Source organism: Salvelinus fontinalis, chromosome 25 (assembly GCF_029448725.1).
Source record: "Salvelinus fontinalis isolate EN_2023a chromosome 25, ASM2944872v1, whole genome shotgun sequence".
In the NCBI taxonomy this organism is placed as follows: domain Eukaryota; kingdom Metazoa; phylum Chordata; class Actinopteri; order Salmoniformes; family Salmonidae; genus Salvelinus; species Salvelinus fontinalis.
In genome coordinates, this window is record NC_074689.1 from 32,290,970 (window position 1) to 32,313,460 (window position 22,491).

Here is a 22,491-nt window from a genome sequence, read left to right on the forward strand (position 1 = left end):
GTCGGATCTGGTTACATTCACCTGGCGGCTCAGGGTAGATAGCGAGACGCCCCACAGCAGCACGGTTAAACCAGTACACAGGGGTGCTGCTTTTTCCATCTTTATATTTGACATTTTAGAGTGGAACAGTAGAAATGACCGATCTCACTCAGAAGCGAACAATCGGATGATATGAGAGGCGCGAAGTAATGTCCCTGTGCCGGTGTCATGGGGACAGAGCGCGAGCTGACGAGCGGAGATGACAGAGATGGCAATAACGGAGACAGTACCAGTGTAAGTATAGCATATTCTTGGAATATTATTACCTGCTGTTGGTGAATGGGAATAATTCGAATTTTTAACAACCAAAACAAGTAACGAGTAAAACTGTAATTGTGTTGTCATATCACCCGAGAAGCCGATGCGTTGGAATGATTACGCACTTTTCGTCTCCATAAAATTTGCTTTAAGTACCTTAATAGAAAACGTAGGTTTTAGGCCATTCACTAAAATAAACACGTTTACAGTGTGTGACTGACTCGTATAAAGGAGTCGTTGGGGGGGAGAACCCAGAAAGATATGTGACCACTTGGGTACAGCGACACCGTTCTTCTGAGGACACCCAAACCAGTGTCCACAGTAAAGCCCAAGAGCCTTTGCTGTAGCCCTGCTTGGGACCTTTAGCCTACATTGACTATTGGTTGAGACTCAGGGCCCGTTAGGGCAGGCTATGTCAGGGTGGGAAATTGGAAATGTGAATTGGGCCAAGTTGGAGGTAGTAATGCATTTAGGTTATAGTTTATTGAGTGGCATGAATACACCACACCAAAAGCTTGCTTTTATGGCTATTTTCAAACAAATGTCCAGCAATTATGTGTAGTAATGATTTATCTTCACTACTTGGACAATTGATTTAATTATTAAATTATTAAATGATAGTTCAGCCCTTTGTTTTATTTTATTCTGTAATAGGAATATTTTAACCATGTATTCAAGCTAATCAAATCAAAGTTTAGCGCTGTACGGCTAAAATCAGGAAGGGTGAGGGTTATGAGGGTTATTTTAAAACCGTTTAAAATAACCCTCATCCAGATCTGTTACATAATATTCCTACTCATCACTTATTATTATTATTATTATTATTACAAATAGTAGATTATCACTTCTCACAATGGTGCTCGTTTAGTAAAGGTAGATCAAAGCTGAGTCAATGTCTTGCAAGATCACACAACGATTAATTCGTATTTTATATAACAGAACCGAATAGCATAGCAGGCCTATAACACTACTGTTACACCAAAAACACCTAATTTCTAATGAGATTTTAAGATGGTTAGCTAAAGCTGAATAGTCAAAAAATATAGAATGCGCTAAAACTCAGAGCCACTATGCAGGATATATGGTTTAATTGAAACAAAATACAAGAAAGGCTAATAGTTTGTTAACATCATCCGCTCTAATTGTCTCACGAAGGAGTAACTCAGGAAGATGGAAATGCTGATTCACATTAAACTGATTGAGATCAATCAAAAGATTGGCATGGAGATGCAGTTTTACCGTTAAAACGTGAATAATTAGCATTCACAATTGCCAGTGATAATGGCCTATTTTGAAATTAGGTATGCCTATCTTGGTGTTTGAGGGTATTAAAAATATAACATTTTCTTGAGGCAATATGTGTGGGCGTAGGCAGACGTTGCAATTAGAGGATGCATTTTATGCAGATTTTATAACAGGGCTCTCCCTCCAACACTGTTCCAATCCTAATCTAGCGCACCTGATTGTAATAATTAGCTGGTTCTTAAAATAATTGGGGTTGGAGTGGACCCCTACAGGATGGTAGCGCTCCAGGAACAGCATTGGAGAGACATGATAGGCTATTCGATAGACTACATCTGTCCATACAAACTTTGCGGGAATGGTGACGTCATTTACATATTTTTTTGGGCGCTACACCACTGCAAGTAAGATCTATGGTGGGTCTGTAGACAGGGGTGTCTGTATGCTGCATGTGTTCCCCGCTGGCTTCATCAATCTGAGAAGCCAAACTGCAACCATCCCGTGCTCATTATGAACAGGGTTTTAGCCGCCTTCTCCATTTACATTGTGTCATAGCCTACACTTGGATTTGCCTACACTGTAATGCATTCAACTGGATCATTTTACCGCACCAGCATTGCAATCCAATGCATGCACGATTTATGGAATAAACGGCGATATATTGCCGGGCTGTAAAACATTTTTGGGCTGTGCTACAGAAGGCTATATCGGTCCACTAATACAGGACTGAAGGCCCAGTGTACTACTTTTGTAAGAATTGTTTAAAAAAAATTGCTCGCGCTACAGACCGCTATATGGGCCCGCTAATATAGGACTAGTAAAGGGCCAGTGTACTATTTTTGTGAGGAAAATAAATAAATAATAATATTTTATTATTAAAATACTTTTTTTTAAATTCAGATTTTTCAGGGAGTGCTGCAGCACTCCTACTTCCCGCGGCTATGGTCGTTTCCATGTTCGTCTCCATGGAGAGAATCTATACCCCCAATTATCTCATGTTGGATTAAGTTCCACGCACAGGATGGGATGACGCCACATGAATAATGCAGAGCAAGAGCGTTTTGGAGCTGATGGGGTTACTTGGCACCTCGCCAAGACCTGAGACATTAAAACAGAACACATACCGGTACCTCCTCATGCAACCTGTTACATGTGGGTTTTCCATGTGATCCAGCCTAGGGATGGACCGACATTTACATAATGGGTACCTGGAGGAAAATGGGGAAGGGTCATGCTTTTTCAATTTCAGTCAAGGAGGAGGCTTTAGTCTTTTTTAAATCTAGTCCAGGGAAGGGTCATGCAATTTGTAATTGATTGAATGACTATATGTCTCAGTGTTTTAGTATTAGTTGCTTATTAGACTATACATCGATGGGTGCCTGATGCCGCACCTCTTCTCTGACTCTCCGCTGGGCGCACAATGTCAAGTGCGCCTATAGGCTATTTAGTGTGGCCTCAATCAAATGATCCAAAGCTGATAGGCTATGAAGTGCATGCTCGGAGAAGCACAGAGCAAAGTTATATTTCTAAGAGAGCTGCTGGGAAGGTGTAAATAACACTAGGCTGCATTACACACTGCAATGGATATTCCAACCCTGAGCCTTGGTCTGCTCTGCTGATCAAAAACGGTTTTGTGTGCTGCCTAACCAATGGCTGTGCTGTGTAGGCTTACAGGGTAACCAATGGCTGTGCTGTGTAGGCTTACAGGGTAACCAATGGCTGTGCTGTGTAGGCTTACAGGGTAAGCAATGGCTGTGCTGTGTAGGCTTACAGGTTAACCAATGGCTGTGCTGTGTAGGCTTACAGGGTAACCAATGGCTGTGCTGTGTAGGCTTACAGGGTAACCAATGGCTGTGCTGTGTAGGCTTACAGGGTAACCAATGGCTGTACTGTGTAGGCCTACAGGTGCAGTTCAGGAGGAGATTAAAAGGCTTCTTCTAAATGTATTTTCGATTACGTCTAGTCTAGAAAATGCATGCAGACTAGCTTTGCTACTCCTATAATTGATTTTATTATAAACAATATGTTTCTTGCCTGTGATGTAGGCCTGTTTATCAGAGTTATTGACCTCTCAATAAACCAGATTTGAGTCATTTACTTTGTGGTGCTGAAACGTGAAGCAGCAGCTGTGGCACAATCAATCAGAAATGGACAGCTTGTGGTTGTAAGGGCTGTCGTTCTCCTCATCCTCGGACGAGGAGAGGAGAGAAGGATCAGTAGACCAAAACGCAGCATTAGGGAAATAAGCCATCTCTTTATTCGTAACGACGGCACACGAAAACAAACACTTTTACAAAAATTACAAAACAAGAAAACGACGTAGACGAAAACTGAACATGAACTTAACTAACTAAACGTAAAACTCACGGACAGGAACAGACTACATCAAAACGAAACGAACATCCAAACAGTCCCGTATGGTGCAAACATAACACAGATACGGAAGACAATCACCCACAAACAAACAGTGAGAACACCCTACCTAAATATGACTCTTAATTAGAGGAGAACGCAAAACACCTGCCTCTAATTAAGAGCCATACCAGGCAACCAAAACCAACATAGAAACAGATAACATAGACTGCCCACCCAAAACACATGCCCTGACCTAAACACATACAAAAACAACATAAAACAGGTCAGGACCGTTACAGAACCCCCCCCCCTCAAGGTGCGAACGCCGGGCGCACCAGCACAAAGTCCAGGGGAGGGTCTGGGTGGGCAGTTGACCACGGTGGTGGCTCCGGCTCTGGACGCTGTCCCCACACCACCATAGTCACTCCCCGCTTCTGTCTTCCCCTCCCAATGACCACCCTAAAACTAACATCCCCTAAATGAATGGCCAGCACCGGGACAAGGGGCAGCACCGGGACAAGGGGCAGCACCGGGACAAGGGGCAGCACCGGGACAAGGGGCAGGTCCCGGCTGATATACTCAGGCAGATCCTGACTGAACGGCTCTCTACGCTCATGGCTGGCTGACGGCTCTCGACGCTCATGGCTGGCTGACGGCTCTCGACGCTCATGGCTGGCTGACGGCTCTCGACGCTCATGTCTGGCTGACGGCTCTCGACGCTCATGGCTGGCTGACGGCTCTCGACGCTCATGGCTGGCTGACGGCTCTCGACGCTCATGGCTGGCTGACGGCTCTCGACGCTCATGGCTGGCTGACGGCTCTCGACGCTCATGGCTGGCTGACGGCTCTCGACGCTCATGGCTGGCTGACGGCTCTCGACGCTCATGGCTGGCTGACGGCTCTCGACGCTCATGGCTGGCTGACTGCTCTCGACGCTCATGGCTGGCTGACGGCTCTCGACGCTCATGGCTGGCTGACGGCTCTCGACGCTCATGGCTGGCTGACGGCTCTCGACGCTCATGGCAGGCTGACGGCTCTCGACGCTCATGGCTGGCTGACGGCTCTCGACGCTCATGGCTGGCTGACGGCTCTCGACACTCATGGCTGGCTGACGGCTCTCGACGCTCATGGCTGGCTGACGGCTCTCGACGCTCATGGCAGGCTGACGGCTCTCGACGCTCATGGCAGGCTGACGGCTCTCGACGCTCATGGCAGGCTGACGGCTCTCGACGCTCATGGCTCTCTGACGGCTCTGGCTGCTCATGGCTCTCTGGCGGCTCTGGCAGATCCTGTCTGGTTGGCGGCTCTGGCAGATCCTGTCTGGTTGGCGGCTCTGGCAGATCCTGTCTGGTTGGCGGCTCTGGCAGATCCTGTCTGGTTGGCGGCTCTGGCAGATCCTGTCTGGTTGGCGGCTCTGGCAGATCCTGTCTGGTTGGCGGCTCTGGCAGATCCTGTCTGGTTGGCGGCTCTGGCAGATCCTGTCTGGTTGGCGGCTCTGGCAGATCCTGTCTGGTTGGCGGCTCTGGCAGATCCTGTCTGGCTGGCGGCTCTGGCAGATCCTGTCTGGCGGGCGGCTCTAGCGGCTCCTGTCTGCCGTGCGGCTCTAGCGGCTCCTGCCTGACGGGCGGCTTTGCAGGCTCATGGCAGACGGGCGGCTTTGCAGGCTCATGGCAGACGGATGGCTCAGACGGCGCTGGGGAGACGGATGGCTCAGATGGCGCTGGGGAGACGGATGGCTCAGATGGCGCTGGGGAGACGGATGGCTCAGATGGCGCTGGGGAGACGGATGGCTCAGATGGAGCTGGTGAGACGGATGGCTCTGGCCGGATACGGCGCACTGTAGACCTGGTGCGTGGTGCCGGAACTGGAGTCACCGGGCTAAGGATAAGCACCTTCCTACTATTGCGGGAGCAGGGACAGGGCACACTGTACTCTCAAAGCCCACTCTATAACTGATGCGAGGTACCGGCACTGGTGACACCGGGCTGAGGACAAGCACATCAGGATTAGTAGGGGGAGAAGATACAGTGTGTACAGGGCTCTGGAGACGCACAGGAGGCTTAGTGCGTGGTGCCGGAACTGGAGGCACCGAACTGGATACATGCACTACAGAGAGAGTGCGTGGAGGAGGAACTGGGCTCAGGAGATGCACTGGTAGCCTAGTGCGTAGTGTAGGCACTGTAGGTACTAGGCTGGGGCGGGGAGGTGGCGCCGGAAATACCGGACCGTGGAGGCGTACTGGCACTCTTGAGCATTGAGCCTGCCCAACCCTACCTGGTTGAATGCTCCCGGTCACCCGACCAGTGCGGGGAGGTGGAATAACCCGCACCGGCCTATGTAGGCGAACCGGGGAAACCATGCGTAAGGCAGGTGCCATGTATGCCGGCCCGAGGAGACGCACTGGAGACCAGACGCGTTGAGCCGGCCTCATGACACCTGGCTCAACACCCAATCTAGCCCTGCCAGTGCGGGGAGGTGGAATAACCCGCACTGGCCTATGCACTCGTACAGGAGACACCGTGCGCTCTACTGCGTAACACGGCGCCTGCCCGTACTCCCGCTCTCCACGGTAAGCCTGGGAAGTGGGCGCAGGTCTCCTACCTGCCCTTGGCCCACTACCTCTTAACCCCCCCCCAAGAAATTTTTGGGTGTTACTTACGGGCTTTTTGGGCTTCCGTGCCAGACGCGTTCCCTCATAACTCCGGTTCCTCTCTCCGGTAGCCTCTGCTCTCCTCAGTGCCTCCAGCTGTTCCCATGGGAGGCGATCCCTACCAGCCAGGATCTCCTCCCATGTGTAGCAACCCTTTCCGTCCAATATATCGTCCCATGTCCATTGCTCCTTTTTTTCCTGTCCCTTACTCCGTTGAGTTTTCCCTTGCCGCTTGGTCCTAGCGTGGTGGGTGATTCTGTAAGGGCTGTCGTTCTCCTCATCCTCGGACGAGGAGAGGAGAGAAGGATCAGTAGACCAAAACGCAGCATTAGGGAAATAAGCCATCTCTTTATTCGTAACGACGGCACACGAAAACAAACACTTTTACAAAAATTACAAAACAAGAAAACGACGTAGACGAAAACTGAACATGAACTTAACTAACTAAACGTAAAACTCACGGACAGGAACAGACTACATCAAAACGAAACGAACATCCAAACAGTCCCGTATGGTGCAAACATAACACAGATACGGAAGACAATCACCCACAAACAAACAGTGAGAACACCCTACCTAAATATGACTCTTAATTAGAGGAGAACGCAAAACACCTGCCTCTAATTAAGAGCCATACCAGGCAACCAAAACCAACATAGAAACAGATAACATAGACTGCCCACCCAAAACACATGCCCTGACCTAAACACATACAAAAAACAACATAAAACAGGTCAGGACCGTTACAGTGGTGCTGAAAGTAGTAAAATTCGAGTAGGCATAATTAATTTAAACTGTCTTCATTTTAATTACACTTTACCAACAACAAGAGGGCTTTGTGTTGCAGCCTATTTCTTTCTATTAAAAACATATGGGGTAGGCCTACCTGTTTGACAGATTAAATTAGGCTATAGGCTGCTATAGCCATAGATCTGTAGGTTACCAACATAATTAGAGCAGTAAAAATAAATGTTTCGTCATACCCGTGGTATACGGTCTGATATATTACGGCTGCCAGCCAATCAGCATTCAGGGCTCGACCCACACAGTTTATAATAAGTGATCTATAACAGCCCTTTGGTCCGCAATGTTTTATGCTAGAAACAAGCTGGAAAATACCTGAAAAGACGTGATTCCGATGCATATGGGGATGTCATGGTTTAGTTTCTTTAACATTCAGAGAATTAGCACATTTTTATTAGGATCCCCATTAGCTAACGCCGTAACGTTAGCTAATCTTCCTGGGGTCCAACACCAGTTTAGTAAGACATTACAAACAATTACAAATGAAGACCTTACAAACATTTACCAAATAGACAATACAGACAATTTAATTACCTGACAGGAAGCACATTTAACATTCAGTTGATGCTTTCTATTTCCTGTCCAGTCATATGGTTAAATCGCATTAGATGTCTTAAAAAAAATTCTTGAAGGTGGATTTAGTTTTTGCCTTAGAAATATGCATTGGTTTAGAGTTCCATTCAGCTATGGCTCTATATAAAACTGTAGATTTAAGTCGATTTGTCCTTGGTTTGGGTTGTCTTAGATGCCCTGAACTTACCTGTCTGGTTTGGTGGTTATGCATGTTGCTATTATGTACTAACTGGCCTGAAAAATTCTGTGTGTTTAAAAAAAATCTATAACATTCCTAAAGAAAATCAGAAGACTGGATAGTAATTTGTTTACAATGTGAAGCCATGAGAGATTCTGATGCATTCATTTGGATAGAGAAATGAAGAGCTAGCAGCCCTGTTTTGAGTGATTTCTTTGCTGCAGATGACCATATAACTGGACAGTAATTTAAGTGGGATAGGACCAGGGATTGAATCACCTGATCCAGTGTGCTAGATGTGACGTACAGTACTCTGAACATTGTCTTGTAACAGAAATTTCCTTACCCATCTTAATATGCTATGCTAGGTAAAGTGCCGCCTTATCTCAGTTCACTGGTCACGATGGCCACACCCACCCGCAGCACGCGCTCCAGCAGGTGTATCTCACTGATCATCCCTAAAGCTAAAACCTCATTTGGACGCCTTTCCTTCCAGTTCTCTGCTGCCTGCGACTGGAACGAATTGCAAAAATCTCTGAAGTTGGAGACTTTTATCTCCCTCAACAACTTTAAAAATCTGCTATCCGTGCAGCTAACCGATCGCTGCAGCTGTACATAGTCCATCTGTAAACTACCCACCCAATTTACCTACCTCACCCCCCATACTGCTTTTATTTATTTACTTTTCTGCTCTTTTGCACACCAGTATCTCTTCTTGCACATGTTCATCTGATGATTTATCACTCCAGTGTTAATCTGCTAAATTGTAATTATTCGATTTATTGCCTACCTCATGCCTTTTGCACACATTGTATATAGATTCTCTTTTTTCTACCATGTTATTGACTTGTTTATTGTTTACTCCATGTGTAACTCTGTGTTGTCTGTTCACACTGCTATGCTTTATCTTGGCCAGGTCGCAGTTGCAAATGAGAACTTGTTCTCAACTAGCCTACCTGGTTAAATAAAGGTGAAATAAATAAAAATAAATAAAAAAATAACAATTTTATCTACACTACCGGTTAAAAGTTTTAGAACACCTACTCATTCAATACCCCCCCCCCCCCCCCCCCGCCCCCCGTCACAACACAGGTGATTGGCTCAAACGTATTAAGAAGGAAAGAAATTCCACAAATTAACTTTTAACAAGGCACACCTGTTAATTGAAATGCATTCCAGGTGACTACCTGATGGTAGCTGGTTGAGAGAATGCCAAGCGTGTGCAAAGCTGTCATCAAGGCAAATGGTGGCTGTTTGAAGAATCTCAAATATAAAATATATTTAGATTTGTTTAACACTTTTTTTGGTTTCTACATGATTCCACATGTGTTATTTCATAGTTTTGATGTCTTCACTATTATTCTACAATGTAGAAAATATTAAAAATAAAGAAAAAACCTTGAATGTGTAGGTGTTCTAAAACTTTTGACCTGTAGTGTGTGTTCTGACCATGATAAAGCCTTGTCCAACATGACACCTAGTAGTTTCGTTGTTTTTTCACTTGCTCTACATGCGTTCTATTCATCAACAAATTCAATTGGGGATCATCAACAAGCATATATCTTCAACCAAATACAATACATTTAGTTTTAGAAATGTTCAACACCAATTTGTTCATATCAACCACTTCAGAGACCATTCTTTGTTCACTACTCAGTACATCTGTTAGCTCATTACATTCTGATGCTGCGCTATACATTGTAGAGTCATGAGCATACATTACCACTCTTGCTTTGTTCATTACTGAAGGTAAATCATCTGTAAAGAGAGTAGAGAAGTTGGCCTAGGCAGCTTCCTTGAGGAACACCACAGTGTATATATTTACTGTTTGAAAAGCTACCATTAAGGAACACTTTTTGCCTTCTCCTGGATAGATATCTTTCCATCCAGGATAGAGCTTCAGACTTAAAACCATAACATTTGAGTTTACCTAGTAACAGTTCATGATCATTTACATCAAAAGAAGCACTGAAATCTAGCAACAGTGCACCAACTAACTTCCTGCCATCCATGCTCTTTAACCAATCTTCTCTAATTTGTGTAAAGGCCGTATTCGTAGAATGCCCTTCTTTGGATGCATGCTGGAAATCCGTTATCAGACCATTATATGAGAAATAATCCTTGATTTGTACTGATACAATTTTTTCCAATAATTTACTTAACACAGGCAGCAAGCTTATAGGACAACTATTAGAACCAATGATTGCACATGTTTTTATCCTTAGGTAGTGGAATAACCTTTGACTCTTTCCAGACTTCTGGGCACACTCCATATATCAAGCACTTATTAAAAATATGAGAGATTGGGGTAGATATGTGGGGTTGAGGCTGAGGTTGGATGAGGCTGAGCTACAACCTTCTACAGCCGAGGAGACAAAAAATGAACTTTGCCTGGGACTGTACAATACATGTTTTAACCCAGACAGCTTTTAGGGAGACACTTGTGACCTGTCGTTGGGTTAAGCCACAGAAGAATAGCCAGCAGTTAAAACTGAAATGTTTCTGTGTCGGTAGGCCTACGCTGTCTAGGGTGGAAAAGTAGGCCTAACTTTTGGAAGTACTATGCTCAGATTCCTAATAATATCTCAGATTTAATTATTTGCAAACAAGGACAGTTTCATTGCAAACAAGACACACTGATTTGGCATTGGAGAAATATGATAAGAAAGGCACGTAGGCCTATTTCTGTTCATTCTGCAATTTCGGTAATTTGTGTGGTATTAAAAGATATTCCGCTAATATGTAAAATGTCATAGAATTGCATGAAATGTTTATAAAATGCTTTTTTTTCTCTGACCTGCAAATACGATCATAGATTCACTCAATGTTTTTACTATAAAGGTCTTTCCACCCCTACTCTTGTCCACGGTGGTCTGTGAACCCACAACCTTCTGGCCTGCAGCCCTGTGTGCTATCAAAATCCCTGCGTTGCCATATCATGCTTACAGGACGAAGAACAGTTTCTAAAACTGCATATCTAAAGCTCTGGTCTGTACAAGAATTGAGCGCAAACGGTAGACATGTTCTCTGCTATCGACTTTATGCTTTAATTATTATTTGGGGTATAGGATAGGGTCACTTTTTAGTTTTAAGCGTTCATGGAGCGTTTAGGTAAAATATGTTTAGCTGAAGGGAGGGCCATTCATTTTTGAGAGGGAAGATTTTCTCAATGTAACTGTCACGTTCTGACCATAGTTCTTGTGTGTTTTGCTTGTTTTAGTGTTGGTCAGGACGTGAGCTGGACGTGAGCTATGTTGTGTGTCTAGTTTGTCTGTTTCTATGTTTAGCCTAATATGGTTCCCAATCAGAGGCAGGTGTTTTGTGTTGTCTCTGATTGGGAATCATATTTAGGTGACTTGTTTTGTGTTGGGGATTGTGGGTGGTTGTTTCCTGTCTTTGTGTTCGTTTTACCAGAGAGGACTGTTTCGGTTTGCCACGTTTGTTATTTTGTTATTTGTAAGTGTTTTCGTCTCGTCTATTAAAACATGTTGAACACGAGCTACGCTGCTTCTTGGTCCGATCCCTGCTACCCCCCCTTTTCAGACGAAGAGGAGGAAGGCTGCCGTTACAGTAACCCTTATTATAAATAACGTTCACTCCCCTGCTACTTTCAATAGTCGACTCCAGTTTTCCCTACACCGCCGTTAAGCACGACTAAAAATGGAAATGGGTCTGAACATTGGCCATTTGACCAGTCCTTCCTTCCCCACCGTACCCATTGGTTTCTGACCCTCCAGTCCCCAAGAACAGTACTAGTCACAGTTCCTGTTTAGTACGCCTTCCTTGAGAAAAAAAGGTCATATCTATTTGATCGCCAAAATTGGAGCCATGCCAATTTAATTTGAATATCTGTGTTGTATCGTATCATCAACAGGGCGCAGACTGTTTAATATATGCAGTATGTACGTACAGTTGAAGTCAGAAGTTTACATACACCTTAGCCAAATGCATTTAAACTCAGTTTTTCACAATTCCTGACAATTAATCCTAGTAAAAATTCCCTATCTTAGGTCAGTTAGGATCACCACTTTATTTTAAGAATGTGTAATGTCAGAATAATAGTAGAGAGAGTGATTTATTTCAGCTTTTATTTCTTTCATCACATTCCCAGTGGTCAGAAGTTTACATACACTCAATTAGTATTTGGTAGCATTGCCTTTCAATTGTTTAACTTGGGTCAAACGTTTCGGGTAGCCTTCCACAAGCTTCCCACAATAAGTTGGGTGAATTTTGGCCCATTCCTCCTGACAGAGCTGGTGTAACTGAGTCAGGTTGTAGGCCTCATTGCTCGCACACGCTTTTTCAGTCCTGCCCACACATTTTCTATAGGATTGAGGTCAGGGATTTGTGATGGCCACTCCAATAATTTGACTTTGTTGTCCTTAAGTTATTTTGCCACAACTTTGGAAGTATGCTTGGGGTCATTGTCCATTTGGAAGACCCATTTTGCGACCAAGCTTTAACTTCCTGACTGATGTCTTGAGATGTTGCTTCAATATATCCACATAATTTTCCTTCCTTGTGATGCCATCTATTTTGTGAAGTGCACCGGTCCCTCCTGCAGCAAAGCACCCCCACAACATGATACTGCCACCCCCATGCTTCACGGTTGGGATGGTGTTCTTCGGCTTGCAAGTCTCCCCCTTTTTCCTCAAAACATAACGATGGTCATTATGGCCAAACAGTTCTATTTTTGTTTCATCAGACTAGAGGACATTTCTCCAAAAAGTACGATTTTTGTCCCCATGTGCAGTTGCAAACCGTAGTCTGGCTTTTTTATGGTGGTTTTGGAGCAGTGGCATCTTCCTTGCTGAGCAGCCTTTTTGGTTATGTCAATATAGGACTCGGTTTACTGTGGAAATAGATACTTTTGTACCTGTTTCCTCCAGCATCTTCACAAGGTCCTTTGCTGTTGATCTGGGATTGATTTGCACTTTTCGCACCAAAGTACGTTCATCTCTAAGAGACAGAACGCGTCTCCTTCCTGAGCGGTATGACGGCCTGCGTGGTCCCATGGTGTTTATACTTGCATACTATTGTTTGTACAAATGAATGTGGTACCTTCAGGCGTTTGGAAATTGCTCCCAAGGATGAACCAGACTTGTGGAGGTTTACAATGTTTTTCTGAGGTCTTGGCTGATTTCTTTTGATTTTCCCATGATGTCAAGCAAAGAGGCACTGAGCTTGAAGGTAGGCCTTAAAATACATCCACAGGTACACATCCAATTGACTCAAATTATGTCAATTAGTCTATCAGAAGCTTGTAAAGCCATGACATAATTTTCTGGAATTTTCCAAGTTGTTTAAAGGCACAGTCAACTTAGTGTATGTAAACTTCTGACCCACTGGAATTGTGATACAGTGAATTATAAGTGAAATCATCTGTCTGTAAACAATTGTTGGAAAAATGACTTGTGTCATGCACAAAGTCCTAACCGACTTGCCAAAACTATAGTTTGTTAACAAGAAATTTGTGGAGTGGTTGAAAAACAAGTTTTAATGACTCCAACCTAAGTGTATGTAAACTTCCGACATCAACTGTATGTACACTGTTGCTTATCAACCGCAGATGTCATGGAAAAAACGGTGCCATGATATCTGCAAATAAAGTGCCACTGTAACTGTAATTAAACACCATTTGTTACCATGATATCTGTGGTTGATAAGCAACAGTGTACATACATATTGCGTATATTAAACAGTCTGCGCTCTGTTGATGATACGATTGAGAGTGTTGGTAACTTACAGTATACTGGCCTACAAAGACAGTGTCACTTTCTGCTCTATTTGTTCCGGTGTCTTGCAGCGTGGGGAGATGCTGCTACATGTTGCTGATGTGCTGTATGATCTCCAGGTTAAGGATGTGACTGTGGAGGTGGCCACGGTAGACCACACCCTCCAGAGGCTGTGTACGAGGTACAACGGCCGCAGCAGGGCCAGACGTATGTCACGCATCAGGACCCAGCTGCCCAGGAAGAGCTGGGCTCCTCTGTGGAACCTCCAGAACCTGACCATCCTCATCACCGTGGTTGTGTTTGTGGTCGTCGTCATCGTGTGGTCACTGCTCTGGGTCTTCATATGTCAGTTAACTTACATGGAGACTTAAACGCAATGTCTTTCTCACATGTACACATTTTTACAAACGTTTTAGTTATCTAAATCTTCTTGAATAGTTCATTACATTGTATATTTATTCCCAGTTCGCAGGGAGAGCAACAGCGGAGTGTATTTTGCCGGAATGTTCCGTGTTGCCAACGTAGATTTCATCCCCGAATACCGCCAGGCAGAGTCCCATGAGTTTGTTTCCATGGCAAACAAGATACAGCACGTGGTGAGTGTGTGACTGTTTTCAGCAGTGGTCAAATACACTGAGCAAACACACACCCTAAGCTTGGAGCTTTATATCGATATCTATATCTATAGCGTAGAAATACAAGTCCTTCATTATGTTCATGGTTACTAATAGTATCCCCCCACAGGTGAGCAGTGTGTACAGAATGTCCTCAGTGTCCAAACTCTACAAACTCACCACCATATCAGACCTCAGGTACACTGTGAATCAGTCAGTGATTGGTTGAATAAGATGGTATAGTGCTTGTTTGGAACAAACCCCTGTACACACATACATCTCCTCACAGTGATAACAAGGGTGGTCTGCTGGTGCATTTCTGGATGGTGTTTGTGGTGCCGAGACTGAAGACCCCAGCCGTGTGTGAGGAGTGTGTAGGAGCTATCCTCAGAGACTCAGTCCTCACCAGCCTGAAGAACAGGTCCTCTGTAGGGTACCTACTGGGCCTGCCCGTAGACATAGATTCCATACTTGTTAATGGTGAGTGTGTGTATGTGTCTGTGGGGTGTGTGTGTGTGTGTCTGTGGGGTTTGTGTCTGTGGGGTGTGTGTGTAGGTTTGTGGGGTGTTTGTGTGTGTAGGTTTGTGTGGAGTGTGTGTGTGTGTGTGTCTGTGGGGTGTGTGTGTGTGTCTGTGGGGTGTGTGTCTGTGGGGTGTGTGTGTAGGTTTGTGTGGGGTGTGTCTGTGGGGTGTGTGTCTGTGGAGTGTGTGTGTAGGTTTGTGTGGGGTGTGTCTGTGGGGTGTGTGTCTGTGGGGTGTGTGTGTAGGTTTGTGTGGGGTGTGTCTGTGGGGTGTGTGTCTGTGGAGTGTGTGTGTAGGTTTGTGTGGGGTGTGTCTGTGGGGTGTGTGTCTGTGGGGTGTGTGTGTAGGTTTGTGTGGGGTGTGTCTGTGGGGTGTGTGTCTGTGGAATGTGTGTGTAGGTTTGTGTGATCTCTATATATCCTTTGTTGATGTTCTTTTTGTTCTCCTCAGCTGCTCTACGATCAGATTATACATCAATTGCAGCAGGTGAGTTAACTCAATTAATCTGTTAGTTTTATTGCCACATTATGTTCAGTATCTTCCTACTTACTAGCATGGCTGTGGTAGAGTAAGAGTACAAGCCAAAGCCCTTGTCTCTCTCTCTGTGCTACAGGCTCTCAGTGTGTGGACAAGCTGTATGCCAGCCTGCCAGGCGCCAGTGTTCCCCTAAACGTCTACTCGTCATGGGGAGGTCTGAGCTGCTACGTCAAGCTGACGTCTACCCCGGGCTCTCTGATCCGCCTCACCATTACCTCCCTGCACATTGAGCCCAGCGACTGTGTCAGCGACGCCCTCACTGTGTACGACGCCCTGCTGCCCATGAGGGGGCGTACTCTCTACAGGTGAGTCAGTGTGACTGTGGATGGATGGATCTACGGATGAAGGTGAATAGACAGACAGACTGACAGAACCCCCGACCGACCGACCGAACAGTCTCTAACACTGCCCAAACCCTGCAGGGTGTGTGAGCCCGTGTCCCAGTCCCTGTCTCTGGTCTCCACGTCCAACGTCATGCTGCTGTCCCTCAGGATGACCCAGGGCAACAAGCACTTCAGAGGACACTTCCAGGCCATCGCTGAGGAACGTAAGACAGATTCTCTCACAATAATACTATACTACTGACAGACTGATATTTTATCTCGTTGCTGTGTGTCTCCCTACCAGAGTGTGTGACTTACGTAAAGATCCAGGCAAAGCCAGATTTCTCCGGTCAGATCACCAGTCCCTTCTACCCCAGCCTGCTGCCTCCTCAGTGCTCCTGCATATGGAGATTTGAGGTATTTAAGTCTATTTGGCTCACATTCACCCCACTGACGAATATTGATGCAATGTCAACAGACGTCATGTGTTGTTGTCCGCAGACCCCCCACATTGCTCTGGGAGTGGCTCTGAAGTTCCAGAACTATGTGCTGAAGCTGAAGGACATAGCGGCCTGTGAGCACGGCTGGTGGAAGGTCAAGGAGATCATGTAAGTGTGTGTGTGAGTGTCTGTTTTAACCTAAAATCTAAATCAAATCAAACTTTATTTGTCACATGCGCCGAGTACAACAGGTGTAGACCTTACCGTGAAATGCTTTCTTACAAGCCCTTAACCAACAATGCAGTTCAAGAAAGAGTTAAGAAAATATTTACCAAATAAACTAAAGTAAAGAATTATAAAAAGTAACATAATTAAATAACAATTTCAAGGCTGTGTACAGGGGGTACCGAGTCAACGTGCAGGGGTACAGGATAGTCGAGATAATTTGTACATGTAGATAGGGGTAAAAGGACTATGTGTATGTTGTGTTCCATATCCAGAACCGATGGACAGATTGATTTCCAGATTGGTTTGTTATTTGATTGATTGATTGTGTGCTGGTGTCCATAGATACTGTGGAAGCTACATAGGCCACACCACAGTGTTCCGTATCCCTGACCCCACCGCTGAGGTGGAGTTCCGCAGCAGCTCCCGAAGCTCTGACCAACCCTTCCAGGCCGAATCTAGTAGCTTCAACATCAGCCAACGTAACAACTTCATGAGGACCTTTTCCTCTGTCTTGCTTCCTTCTCTCACTACTTCCTTACCCATCACCTTCACTGAATCTGCATCTTGTTAATGTATGTATTTATTTTAATTTCACTACCATAGTCATGAGACAGTAGAGGAACCACACTGCTCACTCACCTCTCTCCTACTATACCCCCTGTTCCCATGTTCCCTCACCCCTGTCTCCATGTTCCCTGTCTCTATGTTCCCTCACCCCTGTCTCCATGTTCCCTCACCCCTGTCTCCATGTTCCCTGTCTCTATGTTCCCTCACCCCTGTCTCCATGTTCCCTGTTCCCATGTTCCCTCACCCCTGTCTCCATGTTCCCTCACCCCTGTCTCCATGTTCCCTGTCTCTATGTTCCCTCACCCCTGTCTCCATGTTCCCTCACCCCTGTCTCCATGTTCCCTGTTCCCATGTTCCCTCACCCCTGTCTCCATGTTCCCTCACCCCTGTTCCCATGTTCCCTCACCCCTGTCTCCATGTTCCCTCACCCCTGTCTCCCTGTTCCCTCACCCCTGTCTCCCCCTTCCCTCTCCGCTGTCTCCCCCTTCCCTCTCTGCTGTCTTCCCCTTCCCTCACCCCTGTCTCCCCCAGCTTGTGCAGAGGGCCATTTCCTGTGCTCCACAGGGCTGTGTGTGGAGAAGACCCGACGCTGTGACGGCCTGGACGACTGTCAGGACGAGAGTGATGAGGTCTTCTGCGGTATGTAAACAGGAATTAACAACAGCATCATACATGCTAGAACTTCAGTATTGACATCATCAAAATTGTTGTTAAGAACTGATATATTCCTTTAAATGGATATTTTCCTGTTCAGCAAGGCCTAGTAAGAACTGTGGAGGCTCCAGTCCTCTTCACCCACTGTACATGTGCAACGGAGAGAGAGACTGCAATGACGGCAGGGACGAAACCAACTGCACTCTGGGTAGAAAGGAATCCTATCCTGTTTTTATATATGTGTACACTATATATACAAAAGTATGTGGACATCCCTTCAAATTAGTGCACTTGGATATTTCTGCCACACCCGTTGCTGACAGGTGTATAAAATTGAGCACACGGCCATAAAATTTTCATAGACAAACATTGGCAGTAGAATGGCCTTACTAAAGAGCTCAGTGACTTTCAACTTGGCACTGTCATAGAATGCCACCTTTCCAACAAGTCAAATTGTCAAATTACTGCTCTGCTAGAGCTTCTCCGGTCAACTGTAAATTCTGTTATTGTGAAGTGGAAACGTCTAGGAGCAACAATGGATTAGTTGCAAAGTGGTAGGCCACACAAGCTCACAAAACTGTCCTCGTTTGCAACACTCTACCGAGTTCCAAACTGCCTCTGGAAGCAACGTCAGCACAAGAACTGTTCGTCGGGAGCTTCATGAAGTGGGTTTCCATGGTCGAGTAGCCGCACACAAGCCTAAGATCACCATTGGCAATGCCAAGCGTTGGCTGGAGTGGTGTTAAGCTCGCCAACATTGGACTATGGAGCAGTGGAAAGACGTTCTCTGGAGTGATGAATCATATTTCAGCATCTGGCAGTCCGACAGACGAATCTGGGTTTGGCGGATGCCAGGAGAATGCTACCTGCCTGAATGTACAGTGCCAACTGTAAAGATTGGTGGATGAGGAATAATGGCCTGGGGCTGTTTTTCATAGTTCGGGCTAGGCCCCTTAGTTCCAGTGAAGGGAAATCTTAACGCTACAGCATACAATGACATTCTAGACGATTCTGTGCTTCCAACTTCGTGGCAAGGTAGGTAGCCAGTGGTTAGAGCGTTGGGCCAGTAACCAAAAGGTTGCTGGATCGAATCCTCGAGTTGTACAACTGACTAGGTATCCCCCTTTCCCCTTTTCCAACAATTTGGGGAAGACCCTTTTCTGTTTCAGCATAACAATTCCCCCGTGCACAAAGTGAGGACCTCAACCCCATCGAACACCTTTGGGATGAATTGGAACGCCGACTGCGAGCCAGGACTATTCGCCCAACATCAGTGCCCGACCTCAGGAATGGTCACGGTTAAATGGAATTAAGTCCACGCAGAAATTTTCCAACATCTAGTGGAAAGCCTTCCCAGAAGAGTGGAGGCTGTTAGAGCAGCAAAGGGGGACCAACTCCATCTAATTCCCATGATTTTGGAATGAGATGTTTGACGAGCAGGTGTTCACATACTTTTGGTCATGTAGTGTATGAGAAAAAAATAAGAAACCGGCACACTGCTCTTGCTAGTATCACTGCTCTTTAATACACTTTACGGTCATGTAATGTATGTCTCTGTCCATATGTGTGTATATCACTAATCTGCCATTGTGGATGAGTATACTGAGTGTGTGTTCCCTGGTGCTGTACAGAGACGAGCTGCTCTGACATCAGGTACAGGTGTAACAGTGGGTCCTGCATCCTGAAGAAGAACGCCAGGTGTGATGGAGTCACCGACTGCCCAGACCATAGTGACGAGAGGGACTGTGGTGAGTCCTCAACCGGAACGCAACCACAACTCAACCACAATATAACCATTCATTTGGTTCATCTCAACTACATCGTGAACATATTCCATATATGGCAACTAAACCTCAATATAAAAACACACAAACAAATGATCCAACCTTGAGTCTAAACCACTTTAATCACTACCATTTATCTACAGTATATTTACTATGCTGCAGTTATTTAGTGGGGTACTGTAGTACTGTAGCTGCTTCCCTGTAGCTCTGTTCTGCCCCCACTGTAATGGTTCTCTGTGTTTACTGGTAATATGCTGTGATTGTAATGGCTCTCTGTGTTTACTGGTAATATGCTGTGATTGTAATGGCTCTCTGTGTTTACTGGTAATATGCTGTGATGTAATGGTTCTCTGTGTTTACTGGTAATATGCTGTGATTGTAATGGCTCTCTGTGTTTACTGGTAATATGCTGTGATTGTAATGGCTCTCTGTGTTTACTGGTAATATGCTGTGATTGTAATGGCTCTCTGTGTTTACTGGTAATATGCTGTGATGTAATGGTTCTCTGTGTTTACTGGTAATATGCTGTGATTGTAATGGCTCTCTGTGTTTACTGGTAATATGCTGTGATTGTAATGGCTCTCTGTGTTTACTGGTAATATGCTGTGATTGTAATGGCTCTCTGTGTTTACTGGTAATATGCTGTGATTGTAATGGCTCTCTGTGTTTACTGGTAATATGCTGTGATGTAATGGTTCTCTGTGTTTACTGGTAATATGCTGTGATTGTAATGGTTCTCTGTGTTTACTGGTAATATGCTGTGATGTAATGGTTCTCTGTGTTTACTGGTAATATGCTGTGATTGTAATGGTTCTCTGTGTTTACTGGTAATATGCTGTGATGTAATGGTTCTCTGTGTTTACTGGTAATATGCTGTGATTGTAATGGTTCTCTGTGTTTACTGGTAATATGCTGTGATTGGAGCGGCCTAGGCCTTGATCACACACACACCTCATAGAGCTATCGTTTTTAATAAGGCTGCGGCAGACCTGTCTGTCACAGAAGCGACTCAGCACACATGTACAGTACTTTACTACACACAGACAAACAGTTACTTTACACACACACACCAACATACATTTATATACACACACTGACAGAGATATTCATACAAACACAAAAAAACACATGATGTACACATTGAGACATGCATGTGTACACACACACACACACACACACACACACACACACACACACACACACACACACACACACACACACACACGCGCGCGCGCGCACACACACGCACACACACATTTCCAAAGTTTTATTAACGATCTGCATCACAGCCTGTGGCCGGTCCTCTACTGCGAAGAAAGTAGACTCGGCCTCGGGTCTTCGGGTGGTCGGTGGAATCAATGCCCTGGAGGGGGAGTGGCCATGGCAGGTCAGCTTGCACTTCTCTGGCTACATGTACTGTGGAGCCTCTGTCCTCTCTTCTGTTTGGCTCATCTCAGCAGCACACTGCTTCAGCAGGGACAGGTGTGTATGCAGTCTACAGACTGACTGACCACATTATGATTATGTTATAACAACTGTACTGAATAGAAGTGGACCAGGTACACACTGATACCAGACTGATACCAGATTCACCCCAGCCCAACATCATCATCCACATGCAACTTTTCTCTGGCAATGACAGTAATGCAATGACAGTAGCTTTTCACTTCATTGAATAAAGTTTATTTACATGATCCCTGTTCAGCCATAATCTTTGACCTTTAACCACTTTCTCTTGACGCTCCCTAGGCTGTCAGACCCGCGCCAGTGGAGTGCCCATCTGGGTATGCTGTACCAGGGTAGTGCCAGGCACGTGGCAGAGATCCAGCGCATCGTTGTGCACGAGTACTACGACAGGCTGACCTTTGACTATGACATCGCCCTGCTGCAGCTGAGGAACCCCTGGCCTCCCTCCCTCAGCTTCCTCATCCAGCCCGTGTGTCTGCCGGCCACCTCACAGACCCTCACACATGCACACCGCTGCTGGGTCACAGGATGGGGGTACCGCTCTGAGGAGGGTGAGAGACAGAACCATGGATATACAGAGTTTGGTGTACAAGACTCTCACATACAGATCATGTTCCCCTACTCTTTCCTCAGATAAGACCCTTCCCACAGCGTTACAGAAGGCGGAGGTTTCTGTGCTGGATCAGAGTGAGTGTAAGAGGAGGTACGGCCCCGTCTCGCCCCGCATGCTGTGTGCCGGAGTCCCCTCTGGACAGCGGGACGCCTGCAGGGTGAGTGGCCCACAACCACCCTCAGACTTAGTGTGCTCCTATTCCCCTATGCCCTTTACATTAAGTGTGCCATTTAGCCCCCTTTCTTAGTATGTCCTTATCGTCTATTGCCCTTATCCCCTTTACCCATAGGCCCTAATCCTTACCCTTACTGTGCCCTTTTGGCCCTTCCCAGGGGGACTCAGGGGGTCCTCTGTCGTGCTGGGCCCCAGGCTCAGAGGGGCGATGGTTCCTCACAGGAATCGTGAGTTGGGGGGCTGGGTGCGGCAGACCCAACCTACCAGGCGTCTACACCCGTGTCAACAAGTTCACCACCTGGATCCAGAGCCACATCGTCACCTGAGTCAATTACAACACCCTTTATTTTATAGTCCTATTCAACTGGTAGTTACTGCAAAATTACAATGTGTACTTTCTGGTGTCTACTTCAATGAATCCCATATAAAATGTAAATACTATCTATACCATCTATATCATCTTTGAAAATACCAGGTAATGAGTGGACAGTATGTAAAGCTGTTTCGGGAATGAAGATCAGGAGAGATTAACACGTTAGCACTGGTCCCCTTAAGCCAGTCAACCCTAACCACAAACATACAGTGTAAAAAAATAGATACAGTGGGGCAAAAAAGTATTTAGTCAGCCACCAATTGTGCAAGTTCTCCCACTTAAAAAGATGAGAGAGGCCTGTAATTTTCATCATATGTACACTTCAACTATGACAGACAAAATGATTTTTAAAAATCCAGAAA

General features: G+C 45.6%; 1 protein-coding gene across 1 annotated transcript; it reads left to right on the forward strand.

The window, feature by feature from the left end:
* Window positions 1-46: 46 nt before the first annotated feature.
* On the forward strand, window positions 47-22,374 carry tmprss7 (transmembrane serine protease 7). The gene is made up of 18 exons (XM_055881922.1): window positions 47-273; window positions 13,954-14,179; window positions 14,300-14,430; window positions 14,579-14,646; window positions 14,738-14,928; window positions 15,420-15,455; window positions 15,583-15,811; window positions 15,929-16,053; window positions 16,134-16,246; window positions 16,331-16,437; window positions 16,840-16,976; window positions 17,596-17,703; window positions 17,819-17,926; window positions 19,350-19,466; window positions 20,792-20,984; window positions 21,252-21,520; window positions 21,603-21,739; window positions 21,915-22,374. Exons 1-18 carry the CDS (start codon window positions 208-210, stop codon window positions 22,080-22,082), a joined length of 2,529 nt encoding a protein of 842 aa, XP_055737897.1. The 5' UTR covers window positions 47-207; the 3' UTR covers window positions 22,083-22,374.
* Window positions 22,375-22,491: the final 117 nt, after the last annotated feature.

Coding starts and splice junctions, on each gene's coding strand:
- tmprss7 (XM_055881922.1), top strand. CDS start 208: ATGGGGACAGAGCGCGAGCTGACGAGCGGAGATGACAGAGATGGCAAT. Junction 14,431..14,578: donor CAAACAAGATACAGCACGTG/GTGAGTGTGTGA, acceptor ATCCCCCCACAG/GTGAGCAGTGTGTACAGAAT. Junction 19,467..20,791: donor TAGTGACGAGAGGGACTGTG/GTGAGTCCTCAA, acceptor TCTGCATCACAG/CCTGTGGCCGGTCCTCTACT.